The sequence below is a fragment of the Oryzias latipes genome, chromosome 5, assembly GCF_053564925.1.
Source record: "Oryzias latipes strain Hd-rR chromosome 5, Olatipes_Hd-rR_3.1".
NCBI classification, from domain to species: domain Eukaryota; kingdom Metazoa; phylum Chordata; class Actinopteri; order Beloniformes; family Adrianichthyidae; genus Oryzias; species Oryzias latipes.
This window is the reverse complement of record NC_136241.1, coordinates 20492132-20511051: the sequence shown is the minus strand read 5'-3', so window position 1 is coordinate 20511051 and position 18920 is coordinate 20492132. Positions and strand designations below refer to the sequence as shown.

Sequence of the window (18920 nt, the reverse complement as noted above, 5' to 3'; positions counted from 1 at the left end):
TGCCAACTTTTGGCCAAATAAAGACATCGATGCATTATGTAGAATGGCTCATTGTTCTATTTTTTGAGTAAAATCTGTTTAAAGTGCATGCCAGAATCCTCATTCTTGCACTGTAAAGGTTATCGAAAGACTCTGTAGTTCTAGTAAAAAGGCACTGTCAAATATCAAATGCACAAAAGTTGCATATCTAATGTTACATTTTCCCCCACTGCACTCAAATCCTGCGTTTCCCCTTGCCTGGCGTGCGTGTGCTGCGTTGCTGCATTGCTGTTGCAGCTCGTCGCTGCTGGCTTTGCGTGTCCTTGTCACCTTTGTCTTTGTGTTCTGTCCAGCTGGAGGTGACATGACTCTTCTAGTCTTCGCGTCCCACTTCAAGGTGCAAAGTCCTTCCGCAATCCCTTCCAAGGGCGCTGCAGCTGCATCTTAGTTACACAGTGCTGTTCTCTCAAAGCTGTAGTAAAATCTGAGGCACTTAAAGGCCCTCAAAGGATATATTTGCCAGTGCATTTGTCATCAGAAGGATGCAATTATCACTGGAAAGAGATGAAAGGGTTTTTAGAATATTGAATGAACACCCTTTCTGTTGTATGTATTGCCTATATTATAAGTAATTATTGCTGGCTGTTTGATAAGCTCTTTTAAGTTGCCAATATCAATTCAATACCTCTAATAGCGGCTGTGTGAGACACAAGAGGCTTGGCTTCACACATCCAATTATTGCAGTGAGGATGGAACTCTAAGACCATAATACACTGGAAGGTCCTGTGACCTAAAATCATCCCGCTCATTGGCTTGAGTGCAAATAACACCGAGATTCCACACAAATGTAAAATGCCGGGGCAGGCTTTGCATATTTAGCATTATTAAAGGCCAGCTCACTCAAAGCTCATTTTCTTCTAATTTTATCTGTAACCTTGACCGACGTTGAGACATTCCAGTGGGAAGAAATAAGGATGCAGTAAAATCTGGCTAATCCAAAATAGAAAATAGAGGCTGGCTGGATTTGTGGGATTGCAAAAAAAAAAAAAAAGAACCTACACACGTCTATTTCAAATATATTCTGAATATTAAACGCTTATTTTAGATTCCACACCGTCCCGCTCTGTCTTCTACACGGCTGAGATGTGTCGGGTTGTGTCGAAACACACAGTTCTGAGAAAGAATGCATGGGTATCTCTGTGTGTTTTGTTCCTTCTTGTTCCTTCTGCTTGTTGGTTTGACCATAGTGTTTGGATTTAAGGAGGCTTGCATAAACAGGGCACTTCCATACATATTCGCTGATTAGCAAACTTTCTATTTCAGGGTTTTAGTGGTCCCAGCAGGAGTTTGGGGTTAAAAATGTTATGTGGAAGCTCCTAGAAGAATTTTTTTTGATGTACTCTGCAAAATGTCTGGTTAAGCATCTTACTATTTAAAGGTTTTAATGGTAAGTTTGGGCTAATCAAATATTGCTTATTTTAAATTTGCGTTTGTATTCTTTTTGTTTGTAGAGCCAGAGAGTTTAACAGTCAAACATGGTTATTTATGTTGATGCTTGTAGTCTGGGATTAAAGTTGGCTTCTATAAAGGTCTTCTGAGCCAAAAATCCTGACAGCCTACTTGGATTTTGTTATTTAGTTATAATAGGATGGGAAATAGATCTCGATATAAAGTAATTAACCATAAACATAAATGATGTGCTCCCATAAAATATTGATAGCTGCACCACAGAGAAAGGATTATCTCTTTAGTGCTTCCTGTTGGAGTTAAAAATATCACATCGGAGGCTCTTATATTCCTTTTGAAACTCATTTTAGCTCCTTTTCTCATCTGCAGATTGACCCAAAGGTGGCGTTCCCCCGCCGGGCACAGCCTAAGGTGAGTGTACCATGAAAGGTTATGGCAAGACGGAGCAGAGATGATGTCACACGTCACCCATAATCCCCTCAACCCAGGCTGGCCCGGATTAGAGTCTGGGATATGGCCAAATAGAAGCTGCATCAAACTTGTTTGACATGACATGATGACCCTGTACTCTGCACCCGACCTCTGACCCCTGAAAACACTTGGACTTATACAAATGTTTGCTTCCTCACACTTCACCTGTGCACTTGGCTGAAATCTGCAGATTTCCGAAGCCCGTTGGAAATAATAAACCACAAAAAGTCTATTTATCACAGATGTTTTAGCCCCAAATCAGATTATTAGTGATGAAGATCCCTCTTCCTTTTTGTCTTGCAAGCTGGTCACCAGGACAAAGAAGATCTTTGTTGGAGGTCTGTCAGTCAATACCACCATTGAAGATGTGAAGCAGTACTTTGACCAGTTTGGAAAGGTAAAGTGAGCCTTCTGTTGTCTAATGCTTTCTAGTCTGTTGCTCATCTGTACATTTGGCATATCCTTTAAGAACACATGGATCAGGTCAGCCGACCTAATCCAGGTTTTGTTTTTTCATTTGAACTTTTAGGCAGAAATTTCCATTCTTAGTAGGTTGCAGTTTTAACAAGAAAATCAGAAAAAAATGTATGAAGTAAATCAAACACTAAATACTATAATCTTACAGGCTATTTTGTTATTAGTTTGTTAAGTAAGCATTTAGCTATATTAGCTGGCAAAACATTTTTTTACAATAGAGAAAAGTTAAACACTTTTTTGATTTGTTGCTGAAATTGTTCTCTGTGGTTTTTGACTTCTTTTAAAAAATGTTGTCATAGCCTGGATGCCAATTAGCCTTATGTTATCATGTTAGCTCATGGTATAATTGACTTTAAAGTGGGTTTAAAGTGACAGAAATGAAATGTTTTTACTATCTGCAGTCTTTTTCTTTACTCTTAAGCAGCTGTGGAAATTTACTGTGAGAAACAAGAGTCTCTAGGTGGTACTATTGATAAATCTGCGTTTCTTTTTCTTTTTTTCCCCCGATAAAAGTTAACTTCATACAGAGCTTAAACAAAGAAAACCTTTAGGAACTGGCGAAAACACCCAAGTGTTCCTCAGCTGATCATCTATTATCTGTTTTAGCTGTATGTTATTGCATTTTTGAGATTTGAGCGTTTGTGTTGCTGTAGGTGCTTTGAATGAAATTTGGTGAAAAGAGCAAGCACATGCCGCGTAGACAGATGAGGAGCTGGGAAAAAGGGAGGGGAAAAAAAGGCAGGAGGGGAAGTGAAGAAGTAGATGGCTGGGGATTGAAAGAGAAGAAGGGACCCCCCATGGAGACAGAGGGAGGGGACCTCAGGAAAGGTTGAAGGGCAGAGAAAGTGGGGGATGCTGAGATAGTGAGCAGAAGTGCATTGTAGGAAGGAGGGGGCCGGCAATCTGGAGAGCCTCTAAAATGTAAAAGTACTTACCGTATTTCCCCCACTATACTGGTGAACTGGAATATAAGGCGCACCGTCAATGAATGGCTTATTTTTGAATGTATGTCCTATATAAGGCACACCAAAGTATAAGGTGCATTAAGTGAGACAAAAGAGTAAAGTCGCACACTGCCGTCTGCAACTTCCAATGAAAAGGTATGTAAATGCGCTTTTAGGGCTTCCGTATTCAAAACTCACGTTCACGTGTAGCTACCAATCAGGGATTCGAATTTGGTAGTGATGTGGTAAAACTCCCCTGGGGAACTGAGACACAGCGATGACCCTGAAGACATCCATGTTTGTCTTTCAAACAAAGATAAACCAAGACCACTCTGCTGACATGATGGTAATCCATATCCACCAATGCAAGGATGCTAGCAATAAGGCCGGAACAATAAATTGCAAATTTATCGTTATCGCCATAGCAAGCAGTGCAATGAGCTCATTGCAAAAGTCTTCAAAAATGTCAATAAATGGCAACCTTAAATGTGCTAAAATAATCTTATGGCAGCTTGAAATATTTAATCAATCCAATAAATCCATTTGACCAATCGGATGGAGACCTTTTTATGTTACATGCTCGCCTTGTATGTAGACTATGGTCATTTGGAGTATAAGTTAAGTAATGCTGACTGTTATTTCAATTAAACTGTTGCATTGAAATGTAAATTATGTGTTTGGTTGTTTTGCTATTTGTTCATGTATCGCAAGTTATATCGTCATCGCAATATTGATCACTAATATCGCAAATCGCAAGTTTTCTTCATACCGTGCAGGTCTACTAACAATGAATGTAACAGGTTTGCACCAAGCCTCTTCCAACAGTATGTGGCGGATCTGCGCTAGTAAACAGTAGAAAAAGAAGAAGCCCCTCTCTGCTTGTCCAGTGTGAACACCATGGGCAAAAATGAACCATTTAGCGTGATCTTGAACGCGCGTCAAATCTGTGTACGCAGCTTTAGAGATAAGTCTGTCAGTCATTCATACTGGACTGCGTTCACAGTAACCTTAGAATCTGTTTGTAACACAATACACGTTAGCCATGTTAGAAGCATTAGCCGTGTATTCACAACACCTGTAACTCCCAACCTTGTATGCAACACGTTAAAAACCAGACGGATACCGCTAAAACTGTGACCAAGATACTGTTTCCCCAATAATGCCCAACCAAACATTTTGACAGAGCAGCTTGTACCCCTTAGAATTGCTTCGGCAATAAGCAAAACCAGAATTCATCCATGTTAAATGCACACCGGATTATAATTAGAACTTTTTTTATTTTTTGAAAAGAAAATTAAGGCTTTTAAGTGGGCCTTATGTGCAGAAAGTACAGTAAAACTCATTTTGGGTTCCGTCTATTTGGGCTAGTTTTAGAAGATTTTAAAGACTTCAGATGTAACTCAAATGCAACAGCTGCTGGTGGGGCAGCAGCCCCCTCCCCAAATACCTGCCCCAAGCAAAGTACTTCAGACTCCACTGTAGCCCCCGCTACAGTCCCTGTCTGGTTGTTGCTGTGGTGACCCGCCCATTGTCCTGTTGTAATATGCCGTATTTTTTGGTTTCTTTCAAAAAAGAAAAGGAGGGGGAAAGGGGAGCGTACGCGCAAACCGAGTGTGCGCGTGACAGTGTCACCGTCATGGCTGCTAGGAGAGGAAGCCTGCGTCTGTCTGTCTGTGCAGATCCAGACAGACAGTGACGCTCAGCCGCAGCCATCCAGTTATCACAAACATGAAGTGTGCGGCTGTGCTGCTGTTGGTGAGCGGGGCAGTCTGTAAATGAGCGCTGCTTCAGGATGTTGGCCTAATGGCTTGGAAGAAATTAACAGCGTGAAGCTCCTTCTGCCTTGTGTCTGGCTGTGTGCTTTCTCTCTGTTGGCCCCTGAATCACGCTTGGAGTATGGCGGCGTTCTTCAAGGCGCCGCTTCAGATGGATATAATTTCTTTTAATTCCTCCTGCTAAATGTGTGAGCATCACACCGGTTCAGGTGGATGTTGTGACATGTGTCTTGTTTCCTAAAATGGCTGTTTAGCGGGTCCGCGCCGAATCGGTTCTCCCCGGTGATTACAGACGCTCATATCTAAGACAACACTCCCTCCACAGGATGAAGGAATATTTGGACTGTTTGGACACGTGAGACCAAAGCTGCATCGTGGATTGCAGCAATCCCACAGTGCATTCCTGCTGAGCAGGAGGTATTTTTTGTTTATTATCTGAGCCTGGTTACAAGGTGCAGGTTAAGATGGAGCGGGACTCGCTGTCCCGTTTATTTTCTTAGCGTGGCACCGCCTTGTTAGCAAAACATAGGATGCACTGTGCAATTTATGCAAGTCTTTGATTCAGGCTGAGGTTTGTTTTGTTTGAGGGCACATCTCAGAGCAACACCTATGCAAACTTCATTAGTCCAGTGAAGTTGACACTTCAGGTGTTTTGGAGCAAACCGGAGATCCAAAAACATTTTAGGAATTTTCTGCTCAAACGAAAAAAGGCCAAGCTCCTTTTGCGAAATACCCATAAGCCACTAAGACTGCAGCGATTGTTCTTGTATGAGAAAACAGCCTAAACACTGAGGTGGAGGTCTTGTAATCCCCCTTTGCTTGGTGGGGACTTTACAAAAGCCTCCTTCATTTTGGCCAAAGCTAAAAATAGAACTTATCTGCATTGCAGAAATGTAATTTAAGACAAATATGCAAATAATTTAGTAATTTATGTTGAAACCTCTTGAATAAACAAAATGAAGTCAAGTTAAATACAAACTTTTTCTCTTTTATTGCATCATATGAAAAACTATAAAAAGCTTGAATTAACTATAGTCTGACCGTTTGCACAAGTATTAAGAATGTGAAGTGCTGCTAATCAGCTGCTTCTAATTCACTGGGCTTCAGAAGTGAAGGTCTAGCAGCAAAGACATCAATAAAACGATCGCACAGAAGCTGCACTTCATCAGTCTTGGACGGGTTACAAGGTCTTCATTATGTCAATAACAAAAAAAGGAGACAAAATCAGAGATTTCTGACTGTAAGGATGGAAAAGAAGCACGACAAGGACCCAAACCAAACAATGATGAACAGGAAGTCTGAAGTGGGACGGGACAATCTGATTAAAAATGGGTGATTGGGCTGGACTGAAGTGAGAGTTTTGTTAAATTCACCCATGGGTCCACACTCTGCCCAGAACCACCCCCCCTAATGATGCACACATTTTTATACAATCAATCAATGCTCCGCCCCCAGTCACAACTTTTCAAAGTCTGGTTGTTAGATCATCTGTCAGCTTTGTGGTTCCTCATCAGTTTGTCAGTTTACAGTTTGGGTTTGTCGTGTTAGACTTCAGACGATTTTGTCAATATTACATTTATTTTACCTCTTCCTGCCTGAATGGCTTCTTCCTGTTATATTAAAATGAATTTCTTCAGTGTTTTTTCCATTCAAGTTGATGTTAAGCTAAGCGGAGTCCTGGTTTAAATGGTATGTTGAGAATTAGTGACATACAGGTTTTAAACGTTTAAGTGAGTCAACAACGCCTGGCATCCAGGTTTGTGCCAGAAACATCAGCTTTGGGAGAACTGTCAAACATGGCAGTGGAGGGTAGTAGTTTGGGCTTCTTTGTGTTGGACCTGGATATTAGGGTTGTGCCGATGAACAATACCATCGTCCATCGTGATGGGTGAGTGACATCACGATGGAGAGACAGCATCGTGATGCCACGCCCCCGCCACGTTGCGAGTAGACACCATAAGCTGCGGTTACATGTGCAAAATATCCAGAATTTTTTTTTCAGAATATAACAAACATTCACATGGGTCACACTTTCGCTCGGAATAAATCATCCGCACATGCGCAGCAGGGTTTGAAAAACCGGAAGAGGATATAAGTTCCGCCGAGCGGCTATTTTTATTCAAACGTTATTGAAAGTAACAATTCAATCCAAAACAATGTTGCCGAGCGGCTATATACATTGACATGTCAGCTCGGAAATATACGAGAGGATCTTCTAAACGTGCTTTTAATATTGTTACGATTATTATGAAGCACCTGTTCGCTCATCATTTTAATTTTAATCCGTGTGGTCAGTGCTTTTTCTGTTGAAGAATGGAGCCGGAATTAGCAGTATGCTAACACGGGCTATTAGCATTAGCTTTGGGTGGTGCTGCAATCTGCATCCTGGCTGCACGTAAACATGTGGGAATAACATCAGCCTTTATTTAGTCGGGACACGACTCGAAACATAAATCCACGTGATAGTTTGAACGGTTTCTAAGGACTGAGCGACATTTCTGCTTTGAAGCTCACACCGGATCGCAACCGGACGATATCAGCAAACATCGTCAACTGCCAATTTAGGGGACATCGCCCAACCCTACTGGATACGTCTCTCCCTCTGGAACAATAACTTCTGTATGTGATATTTTAGAGCCGCACAAACCTTTCTGGTTTTGGGTCAGACAGTTTCTAGCATTTGTCCTGAGAGTTGACCATATATAAGAACTGGACTGAGTAACCTCTCCCCTCACATGTTCCAAACAGGAAGTAGCCTACTGGTTTCAAGATGCCAGAATCCCATAGACTTCTATCGAGAAAGAAACAGCTGTTACTCGGTCATTCTATTTGTCAGAATGATGCAGTGCAAGTTGCTTAAGTTATAAACTGGCCAATCAGATTCCTCGATAAGATTATGTGGAGCCCACTGGCCCCCCACATCAAGCATGTTTGATTGACAGATTTTGTCAAACCTGCTTCCAGTGGAAGGCTTCCAACATGCTCACTTCTGATTGGAGACTGGTTGCCATAGAAATCTTGACTCGCTTCAGACCAATCGGCCGTTTCCTGATCACGTCTGGTTCCAGCATGGCGACATGTTGCGAAAAAATGGCGACTGAACTGTAGCAGTTAGTTGCAGTTAACCCCTTTTATAAACTTTTTGCCCCTTTTTTCAATCAATGCTGACTTATTGTGTTCAGTCACAGTGTGATTTTTTTCAAACCTGCAGACTTCCAACAGGTTTTTCTTGTGTCTTATTGGAACGGTGCCTGTTTCTACTGAAAACGGAAGGGTGGAGGGGGGGGGGGTGTCGGAGCAGCGTGCACGTGGAGGAGTGAATAAGATGAAAACTACAGCATGGACAGGGCAGACGGGAAAAGTTGGGACTCCACTCACCCATGTGAGCTGGCGATTAGAAGGCTTGACTGAACACTTTGTCTGCTGGCCTGTTTAGAGAGAAATGGCAGGAGAGCCCGAGCGAGGATGAAAGAGGGAGATGTGAGGAGACGGCGGGGGGAAAAAATGTGAATGCCACCTTTTATAATCTGGCAAAAAAAAAAAGAAGTGGAATGGACTTGTCAGCAAACACTTGTTCTTCAGACAATGTCTGTACGCTTCAGTGGAAGCGGGACATTTTCAAGGCTGCCCTCTGAAAGCTGCACCTTGTTTCTGCACATGGGAGAATTGGAGAATTTGACCTTAATGCTTCTTCGCTGCCTTGCTTGTGTTCGGAATAGCGAGCGACTGAGGCGATCCCAGAATCCCGCAGCTCTCCAATCGGATAGTTTTACAACAGTGGGCTTTGTGGGATTGGTTTTGGCAAAAGCAAAAGGGCCACTGTCACTGAACGGATGACCGTTCTGTTGCCTCACAGGTTAACAGTTCCCTCGTCATCTTTTGGGCCTTCTGGTGAGCCATCAGAGCGACCCACTTTCTCCCCTGGCCCGACCCGTTAGGAAATCTCTTCCAGGAGTGATGCTGCTAATGCTAGCTGCAGAGCTAGCCGGGCTTGTAACTCTACTCTTCACGATAACATGTTGGCTCGCAGCTGTCTTCCCAGCGTCCTCTTGCCTGATCGGCTCTTTGCTGTGTCACTGAGTTTGGATGACCGGAAAGGAGGAAGATGTGGGGGGGGGGGGGGGGGGGGGGGGGGGGTCAGAATCGAGGACAGAGACTTAGAGGGAGGGGTGAGTCAGGATCGAAGCAGCCTTGATCCCATCCATGTTCATCTGTCAGAAGCTGTGTGTGAGTTTTTTTTTATCATCATGTGAGATAAGAGTCTGGAATCAGATGGTCCGACCACCGGAGGCCACGTACGCTCATGTTTCACCGGTGTAGGTTTCACTTTATGAAAATAACCACCGAGTCACGATCCACAGGTGTGTCGGCAGGACGCCACCAAAGTTTGGTTTCCACAGTCCTTGATTTCCCTCCTGATGCCGTCAGAGCTCCAGCAGGAGCAGCGAACTTTCCTACAAGTGAAGGACAAGTGATGGAGGGAGGGAGGGAGGGAGGAATGGAGGGAGGGAGGGAGGAGGTGGAATATTGAATAGGGCAAAGCGAAAAGCTCAGAGGGAGAAGAAAAGACGAGGGTGCTAACAAAGGCCGTAGCCCATTTTGGTGTCTGATCTGCAATCTTCCCAAATAATTAAAAAAAAAACTTCCCCCTGAATTTTTTTGCCGTTAGTTCTTTCTCTCACTCTTATTTTCAGCTTTTTGTCTGTTTCAATAAAATGAGTTGGGGGTGGGGGTGGGGGGTGACAAGTTCTCCTAATTGAAATTCTTTAGACAGTCTCCATGGCAACGGTAAACTTTAGACGTCGAAGCTGAACAAATGCAGGGAGAAAAGCGCTGAAAGAAAGCAGGACGGAGCGTGTGAGAACTCACTTGAACGACAGGCGGAGCGGAGAATGGAGATGAAGCCCCTCAGCTTCTTCTCCGCCCTCCAAAGATGACGCTCGTGTTAATTTTGTGCAGCACTCCCCCCCTTTTTTTTTTTTTTTTTTTTTTTTTTTTGCCCCCTCGTGATTCTTCACCCGTTCTGCCTTTCTGGCCCTTTCAGCCCTCTCCTTTGTCACCTGTCACCCTTCCCTCCCTCCACCTCCACCCTCTCCATCTGTTTGCCCCTTCTTACGCCAAAGCAAAGGAGGGACAATTGCACCCCATGCTGGGTAATGATGTGTGAGTATTAATACGCCGCAGCTCAAGTATCCTTTGTTGTGTCCTCACAGGTCGATGACGCTATGCTCATGTTTGACAAAACTACCAACAGGCACAGAGGTGGGTGCACGCACACACACACACACACACGCACACAAGCACGCACACACACACACACAGCAGCAGCTCTTACAGGAAAAATAAAATAAAAAATCACCTTCTTGGGTCCTTCCCTGATCCATTTATCTCTGTCCCCTCTGTGGGTGAGGAGAGAGGGGGTGACCCGGGGTCGGCTCTCAGTCAGGGCGGGCGATAATGTAAATGAGAGGGAACTGGAGGTGGGAGAAATCTTTTTGGTGATGGCGTCTCATCCATCAGCTCTTTGTGTCTCTAAGATGAGGGCAAAGAGAGGAAGAGGTTCATGTGTCTTTGGCTGAAAAGGGGCAATAATATTCCAATTTTGTTTTGTTTTGTTTGTTTTCCTCTCCTCTAGGTTTCGGGTTCGTCACCTTTGAGAACGAAGACGTGGTGGAGAAAGTGTGTGAAATCCACTTCCATGAGATCAACAACAAGATGGTAAACCCTTTTAGAAGAGATTCAATCAAAGCAAATCTCGGCCGCACGCTTTTCCACTGAACCGCTGTTTGCCTTTGCTGCAGGTGGAGTGTAAGAAAGCACAACCCAAAGAGGTGATGACGCCGACAGGCTCGGCCAGAGGTCGCTCCAGAGTGATGCCTTATGGAATGGACACCTTCATGCTGGGAATCGGCATGTTAGGTAAGACCATGGAAACATACAATTTTACATTAACTACTGAAAAAACGAAGTCAACAACCTTAATATTTATTTTACAATACACAAGATTTAAAAAAAAAAACGATTTCTCTGGTTTGATGCTTTGGTGAGAAGGCTTTTACTGGAGAAAAATGTCTTTCATTGAGAAAATCAGCTGAGAAATGCTCCATCTGTGACTCTTCTGCCCCCTCTGCTGGTCATTTAGGATAGTGCTGCTCCTGGTTCTGTTTGAAGATTTACTTTAATTTCTACACGATCTGCTAAGAACTTTTATAAAACTTTTAGTCGAATGAGCACAAAACTATTGATTCTGTTGTCAGTTTCTACTTTTATTTTATTTATTAATATACATAAAGTGCTGCATTTGAAGCACTTTGAACTATATATGAGAATTTGGGATTACTTTTCAGTGACAAAAAGGCCTGTCATGTGAAAAGTACTATTATTTTATTAATTATATATTATTATTGTACCTGATATAGATTTTCTTTAGAATTTTTTTTCTCCACAGCACATAATATTATTAAACTGTTTTATGGATTGCTTCTTGAACCTATTAAACATCATAATCTCTAAACTATGATTCTGCAAAAGCAAATGATAAAGTCCTGAATGGATAAAGTTTTCACTGTTCATGGGATTCTACTTAATGTATTTCTGATTGTTGTTCTGGTTGGGGATATGCAGGTGAACTTTCAGACGATTTTATTTGTGGATTCGTGTGCGGTTATGTACAAGTGTTTGCGTCTTTTCTTTAGTGTTGTGAAGAGAACTTTGCTCTGGGGACTAAAACAAAGATGAAAGGCACTAGTGTTTGGTAAAAAAAAAAAAACCAGAGTTTATGTTTTCACATTTTCAGAGAAGTCACAACTGTTTTTTTTTAACCTATAAATTAGCCTTTTCAGCAAAGAAATTTGTTCCTCAGATTTTAATTTTCTCTAATTTCCCATTTGTTCTGAACTTTTACAAGTTAAAGCAAGATTTGACACTGATTCCACAAAGAGCCTGTGCTGATCTTCCTGGCAGGAAAGATAAAAAAAAACAGGCCAAACAACTGGTCTTGTACCTTTTTATCATGATTTACTGGAACTTACAAACTGAAAATAAAGCCTGAGGGGCTTCACTACCGGGTATCTGGACGATTGCAATTCATTTTCTATTTTGAAGGAAAAGCAACATGAAAAATGAAAGAAAAAGCCACGTTGGGCGTCTTATTTCACTCTGTAGTTTGTCTTTTGGGTGAAAGGCCTGATAGAAACTGAGTTATTATCTTAAATAATTATTTGGAATATTTATTTGATGAGAAATGACTGAGAAATATAACTTATAATCCTGGATATTTCACTGATTTGGTCATCTCGAAGATGAACAGTCCTTATTTTCTCTCTTTTCTTCAGGCTATCCAGGATTCCAGACTACTACCTACACCAGCCGCAGCTATTCTGGGATCGCTCCTGGTTACACTTACCAGTTCCCAGGTAGGTCCATGAAGGCAGCAGCTCTGTGCGGGCCTGCAGAGGAGGTTTATAGAAGGATACAGGCTGTGGCATGTCGTTGATGCAGCTGCATGTGTGTGAACAGCCTTTAACTCACACCTTCAGATACAACCGTGTCTTTTCTTTCCTCTCAAGGCTTTTGACTTTCCTCTATCATTCTTCTTCTGACAGCCGTTGCTGTGTTTTCTTTAGGCCTTTTTATGCCATAAAACATTTTCATTCCCCTGATCGTTTTCTTTTGCCTCACCGTTCTCCCTCTTGCTCTGCTCTTTTGTTGTTCTTTTCTTTTCTTTTCTTGCATTCATCTGTACTTTTTTCTCTCTTTCTGTGTGAACACAGCGTTTTCAGTCTGCCTTTGTGGGTGGTGAGTCTGTTCACAGAGATATCTCTCGACCTCCTCTTGTTTCCAGAATTCCACTTAGAGAGGACCCCCCTCCTGACATCGTCCCACCCCCATGAGCTGACAGGTCAGTGGCTCCTCACTCCTCCAGGGGCCTAAAGCAGGAACACAAACTGATACAGAGAAATGAAACGGTTTGCATTTTGGTGTTGCTGCAGAACTAGATTGCACTCGCCGCTTCAGCCCCACAGCTGCCCGGCTTTAGATTTAATCCTAATTTTATTAATTTCCCAGCAGCCACTGAACTTAGCTTGGCATTAAGGAAAGAAACTAAACAAAGAGCAATGTCTACCCTCTTTGGTGCTCATCCTTTAGTGGAAAACCCCCCCAAAAGCTTTCAAATCAAAGGAGATTGTCTGTCTTTTACTGGGGAAGATTCAAAAAGATATTTCTTTAGTAATCCTTAGTATTCCAGGTCTTTTGGATGTTTTTTTTTCCACTTTAGAATTTGTTTTATTGATTCATCTTTTAAACATTTTTTAGTGTTTGTGCTTGACATCCATCTTTTTCGCACAACCCCAGTTTCATTTATGTTTTTACAGATATACAATGGATTATATTACACAATAATTCCTGAAAACGGTTCAGAGTGGTAAATCTGTTCTTTTTTTTGCTGCAAACATTACGAAAACAGTTTTTATGTTATATAACAATCTATCAGACATGTAGAGACTATATACAAATGCATAAATCCACAAAGAAAGCAAAGATGAGATCAAAACTATGTGAAAAAAGTCTAAAAAAAACAGGCAAAGCTCAACTGAACTACGTTCAAAACTCGTAAGGATTTATTCCAAGGGTATCACAATGATGTGTCAAAACTCTTTTGTTTGTTTTAAACCAAACAAATTTCTTTTGGTAACCTTCACCCTCAATTCTGAATTTAAAACACTGCTAATGGGGGGGTCGATTTCCTTCCTGGATCATTGTAAACAGCTAATGCGATTGGCAAACTCACCGGTGGGGTCAGGTCAGGGAGGACTGAGGGTTCATTTGCTCTTATGTCCAAACTTGAGAAAGAAGAATTATTACAGGTAACCCCTATGAAATAAATTCAGTGGTCAAGGGGTTAAAGGTCAGGTCAACCTTACAGAGGATGGAGAGCTCTGCTTTGAAACAAGAAGATGTCCGATTTTTGTTCCCATCAAAAATATTTTTATACAAGCAAAACAAAAAGGCGATACACATCCCATCTCTGGGTCTTCAAAAAAACTGCAACAAATATGGTGCACCAAAAGTAACTGTCCAGAAATCATGTCAAGCAATAGAACACACAAAAACCAAAACAAAATGGTCTTCATAAACAGAGAAAAAACAGTCAGTGATAGTTTAAGGTGATTAGATGTCCGATTTTAAGGATAACATTTTTCTGGTGAAGCTGTTGGCTTCAGGTTTTCCTCACAATCAGTATTTATTGTGTATTTAAAAACAACACCTGCAGAAATGTCCGATTTGCATGTTAAGAACAAGTCCCTGATGGAGCAGCGCCTCTGGTTTGAAGTCCAAAGCTCCATCATTGAGTCAGACGCCGCCTTACTGGTGCCGCTCAGCCCTCCACCAGTGAAATGACATAACAGCTGTGCGAGCAGATGTAGCAGGGCGCTGTAGATTATTACTTATGATCTGACATGAGAAGGATCCACTGTGCGGCTGCCTGTGCAGTAATTTGTTTTTCTTGTGTAATCTGCAGCCATTCCCCTGACTGCGTACGGACCAATGGCAGCTGCAGCCGCCGCAGTCGTTAGAGGTACGTGCGCGGCTGGTGTTTGTGTGCTCGCCCTAGATTGTGTTCTGTCCGGCGTTGACAAATAAAGGCGTATTTTTAGCCGCGCATGTGTGTGTGCGTGTGTGTGCGTTTGCAGCCCTCTGGGGTTGAGCTCTGACTCGTCTCTGCTGCCTCTCAGGCTCCACCCCTTCGCGCACAGCTGGCTTCCTGGGCACGAGCAGCCCCGGACCAATGGCTGATCTGTATGCTGCAGCCAATCAGGACTCAGGAGTCAGTAGCTACATCAGTGCCGCCAGCCCCGCCCCCAGCACCGGGTTCGGCCACGGTTTAGGGGTAGGTCAACCCCCCTCCGACTTGTCTCACCCCCCCCCCCCCCCCCCCCCCCCCCCTCCACATATGCTTAAGTCACGCCTGGCTGCACACTTGACAAGCCTGGTTAAGAGTGTTTTTTCCCCCCTGTTTGTCCTCAGGGTCCTCTGATTGCTACTGCATTCACTAATGGCTACCACTGAGAAGACTCAGGTCAGCGAGGATGGGGGGGGACGCTTCTCCTCTGCTGTTGAGCTGATCGGAATGCCGGTTTCCTGTTAACGGCACCATCTGATTGGCCGGCCACAGGCTCTGCTGGACTCTCTCCTGGTTCCACGTGGCTCCACCCACCGACTGAATATCTTTTTAAAAAGCAGAACTCTTGTTTTTTTTCTGCTATACTAATCTCACGTCAACATAACGTCACCGTTTCTCCTCCTGTAGCGTAACAGCTAGACCCTTTCCCCTCCCTCCCTAGGACTATCGATATTCTCTCTTTTTTTTTAAAGCTGCAAAAAGACTGAAAAAAATCTTGTCTTTTCTGTAAGACAAGGAGAACTGTTTGTTTTAATAATTATTATTATTTTGAAAGCGATCTGTCATTTCCCTCAGAGCTGTTGCTGAAAGAAAAAAAAAAGATGAGTCTTTGCCTGAAAAGCGTTTTTAACAAAAAGGAAGAACAAGTCCAGACTAGAGGTCCTTTTTTTAAGTGTCACAGAATCATGGGGGGGGGGTAAAAAACCTAAAGTGTATATTTTGGTAGTCTTTAAAACAAAAACCTTTGTAATATTGTTATTAATATTGACATTATAATGATGATCTGTAAGGTATTTTATTCTGTAATTGGTTTGAAAGCAATGTTTTTATGTCTTCCTGTAAGATATTGTACATAAAGACAGGGAAGGGAGGAGGAGGGGGGGGGGGGGGGTCACCAGCTGGCATGTCCTCGGTTGGTTTGGAAGTGGGGTGGGGGGGGGGGTGGGGGTTGGATGTCAGTTGCTGCTTTCTGTGCTCATCTCACTGCTTTTATCAGTATGCGCGTCGTCCACGGCGACGTCTGTTCACAGCAGCAGCTGCAGCTGCAGCACCGGGAGTCGTCTGGGCAAATTCCTTCAGTTAAACCCACATCTTCTTCTGCAAAATCCTCCCTTTTTTGGTTAGCATTTCATCTCCGGAAAGAAAACATGATCTGCACCCCCCCCCCCCCCCCCCCCCCCCCCACACACACACACACAAAAAAACAAAAAAACAACAACATAAATTTCCAAAAACTCGAAGGACTTGTAGAAGAATAAAAGCCCCCACCGGGAAAAATCAGATGCTCCAGGTGGATTTTCATTCTGAAAATATTATATATATAAATATATATACTATCTTTTTTGCGCTGTTCACTTCTTAAGTTTTATTTTTTGTTGTCATTTGCTTTTTTGAAAGGAAAGGTTTCCTCTTTTGGCGGTGTTGTCACCGTGTAAACAAATGAAGGACATTCTCAGTTGTAGAAAAAAACCCCATCTGCCCTCTTGTGGCTTTTGAAGGTGCATGTGACTGAGTGTGTGCGACTGAGCGTTTGTGTGCACACAACAAAGAGTAATATGGAACTACTTCTGGCAACGAAGAAGTGATTTTGATTGCCTTTTTTCTTTCTTCTTTGGTACTGAAAAAACAAACAAACAAAAAAAAAAAATCACCCTGTTCTGTTTTGGTTCGGCTGTTCGGAACTTTTTCCAACTGAATATTGATTTGTGCGAAACGCCTGCTCCTCTGGAACCAACACATTGTTGTTTATATGAAGTTGCTGCTCTATGTGGTGTGAACTAGACAGAACCAGAAAAGAACAGGGTCCTGCTCCCAGTCGGCTCTGACGGTAGAACCAGAAGACGCTGGCCGGCAGGGAAAACTTTGAAAAGCTGGAACATTTAGAGGCTCTGGGAAAACACGGGGTGTGTTTGTTCAGCCTGATGTTCAGCGCAGCAGAAGACTTCCTGCTCCAACCAGCTGTTCCTCTCAGACAGACTGGGAGACCAAAAAAAAAAAAAAACTACTGCTGGACACCGACACTGTAACTTTTTAACTTACAATAAAGCAATAAGTTATTTTTTACCTTACAAATGAAAATTGTACTATTATTGGTAAGAGCAGACGATACGTGGAGAATTCTGCAGCATTAAGACTTATTTTCAGAAAAAAGAAGCTATATTTTTCTGTTTCGATGTCTTGTTCCCCTTGTATATTATTTTTATTGCTATCTTTTGTTGTGATGATTTAAGGAAAGGGTTGATGTTGTGAAAGCGGCTCTTTGTGAGCTCACACACTTTCAACATTTGGACTGTCCCCTGCCGAGCTTTTCTTTTTGTTGTTGTTTTTCTTTCATTTTCTTTCCTCTGACAATTGAAATTTGAAGATCTTAATAAATTATTCTAAAGTGTTTTGAAACCTTTCTTTCATGAAATTATATGAACTTTTTTTTTTACTTCAGTGGAAGTTAAAAAAGTTTGAGTCATAAAACTCTGTGGTAATAATACTCATCTAGAACATAAATAAGGACTCATCTGAAACCAAAAGTGTTGCTAAAATCTGGTCACATATACAATAATATTATAGACATATTAAAATAATAAAGTAAAAATGTTTAAAAAATGATCTTTTACAGGTTTTTGGTGACAGTAATAGAATACAATCTGTGGAATAAATCAAAATAAAATATTGACAGCTCTTTTTGTGCAAATATTTACAAACTTTTATTATTTTACCTTTAAAATAAGGTTTTTTTTTTTAAATACCCAAAGTGTTGCTTAAAGCTGTTCAAGTACTGGAATACGATTGAAATATTTAGATGATTAAGTGGAAATATAAAAAAGGATCCCATACAGTTTTGACAACAGTAAGAAAATATTAGATATGTGAAATTAATGGTTAAAATAATAAAATAAAGTAATGAGATCATAGTAGCTCTATGACATCAAGAGTAGAAGATCTTGTTGTTACTAACCACCTTTGTTTATTCTGAATGCAGAACTTTACTCTGTTTTTAGGTTTGATTTAACCCTTTTGCTATCTTAGATGACCCCACCCTTACATTGACGTGTTCTCCATACCATGACAAAGGTGGATAAAGGTGGAAAGATTTCATGTAATCCATGGACACCAGTGAGGATCACAAATCATTGAAGAAAAAAAGATTCAGTGTACTGTCTAGTGGGTCTAGATGACCCAACTCCTAGATGACCCAATGTTAAAGTGCCTAGGATATCACAAGGGTTACTCTATTGTAAGCAACTAAAAAAGTACAAAACAGCGACACTGTTAGAGGCAATGAAGGTCTATAAAAACAAATAATCTTTAAATTGGATTGATAAGATATGCCTTTATTGTCACTGTCCGCTTGGACAATGAAATTGACAGTGCAAAGACAATATCTAACAAAGTATAATATAAAAAATATCAATATGTACAATGGTTACAAAGTGTACAACGGAAGTGTGTAAATATGCCAAATCTGAAATGTGCAAGACTAAAAATGTTCATAATCGTGAGCAGAGTGATATGTACAGATATAAATGTATCAGATGTCATTAACTTAGCTAGCAGTTAATGATGCTTCTGTTATGTCTTCCTTGTGTGTTACTTGGTTAAGTCTAATGATAATCTAAACGGACCCAAAGAATCTTATTGAATAAAGTACCTGGAGTCAAAAAATGAACAGAGTGGAGATCATTTTAAAGTTAAACCACAAGGAAACAAAATAAAATACCTGGGCAAAAAACAGCCAATTATGAGATAGATCAGGATCTAACAACAAGAATTTATAGCATAAGAACCACATTTTCCTAAAAGGTTGGCTCAGAAACCCTCATGTCTCTGAGTCGGGGGGTGTGAGGTCTCAGGCCAGAAGTAGAAAAGAGACCCCCCCCCCCACACACACACACACACACTCGCACT

The 18920-nt window shown here is 41.8% G+C and overlaps 1 protein-coding gene across 4 annotated transcripts in view; it reads left to right on the top strand.

Annotated features, from left to right (window-relative positions):
• The window catches only part of LOC101154771 (RNA-binding protein Musashi homolog 1), a 38632-nt gene extending 21226 nt beyond the window's left edge, over window positions 1-17406 (top strand). For all 4 annotated transcript variants that reach the window (XM_023955028.2, XM_078947456.1, XM_023955029.2 and 1 more), the window contains 10 exons: window positions 1816-1857; window positions 2222-2314; window positions 10327-10375; window positions 10749-10831; window positions 10915-11032; window positions 12448-12528; window positions 12957-13013; window positions 14637-14693; window positions 14851-15005; window positions 15143-17406. In XM_023955028.2, coding sequence (XP_023810796.1) covers window positions 1816-1857; window positions 2222-2314; window positions 10327-10375; window positions 10749-10831; window positions 10915-11032; window positions 12448-12528; window positions 12957-13013; window positions 14637-14693; window positions 14851-15005; window positions 15143-15184 — 777 coding nt within the window. In that variant the 3' untranslated portion in view covers window positions 15185-17406. The remainder of the gene's footprint in view (window positions 1-1815; window positions 1858-2221; window positions 2315-10326; window positions 10376-10748; window positions 10832-10914; window positions 11033-12447; window positions 12529-12956; window positions 13014-14636; window positions 14694-14850; window positions 15006-15142) is intronic.
• The last annotated feature ends 1514 nt before the right edge of the window (window positions 17407-18920 follow it).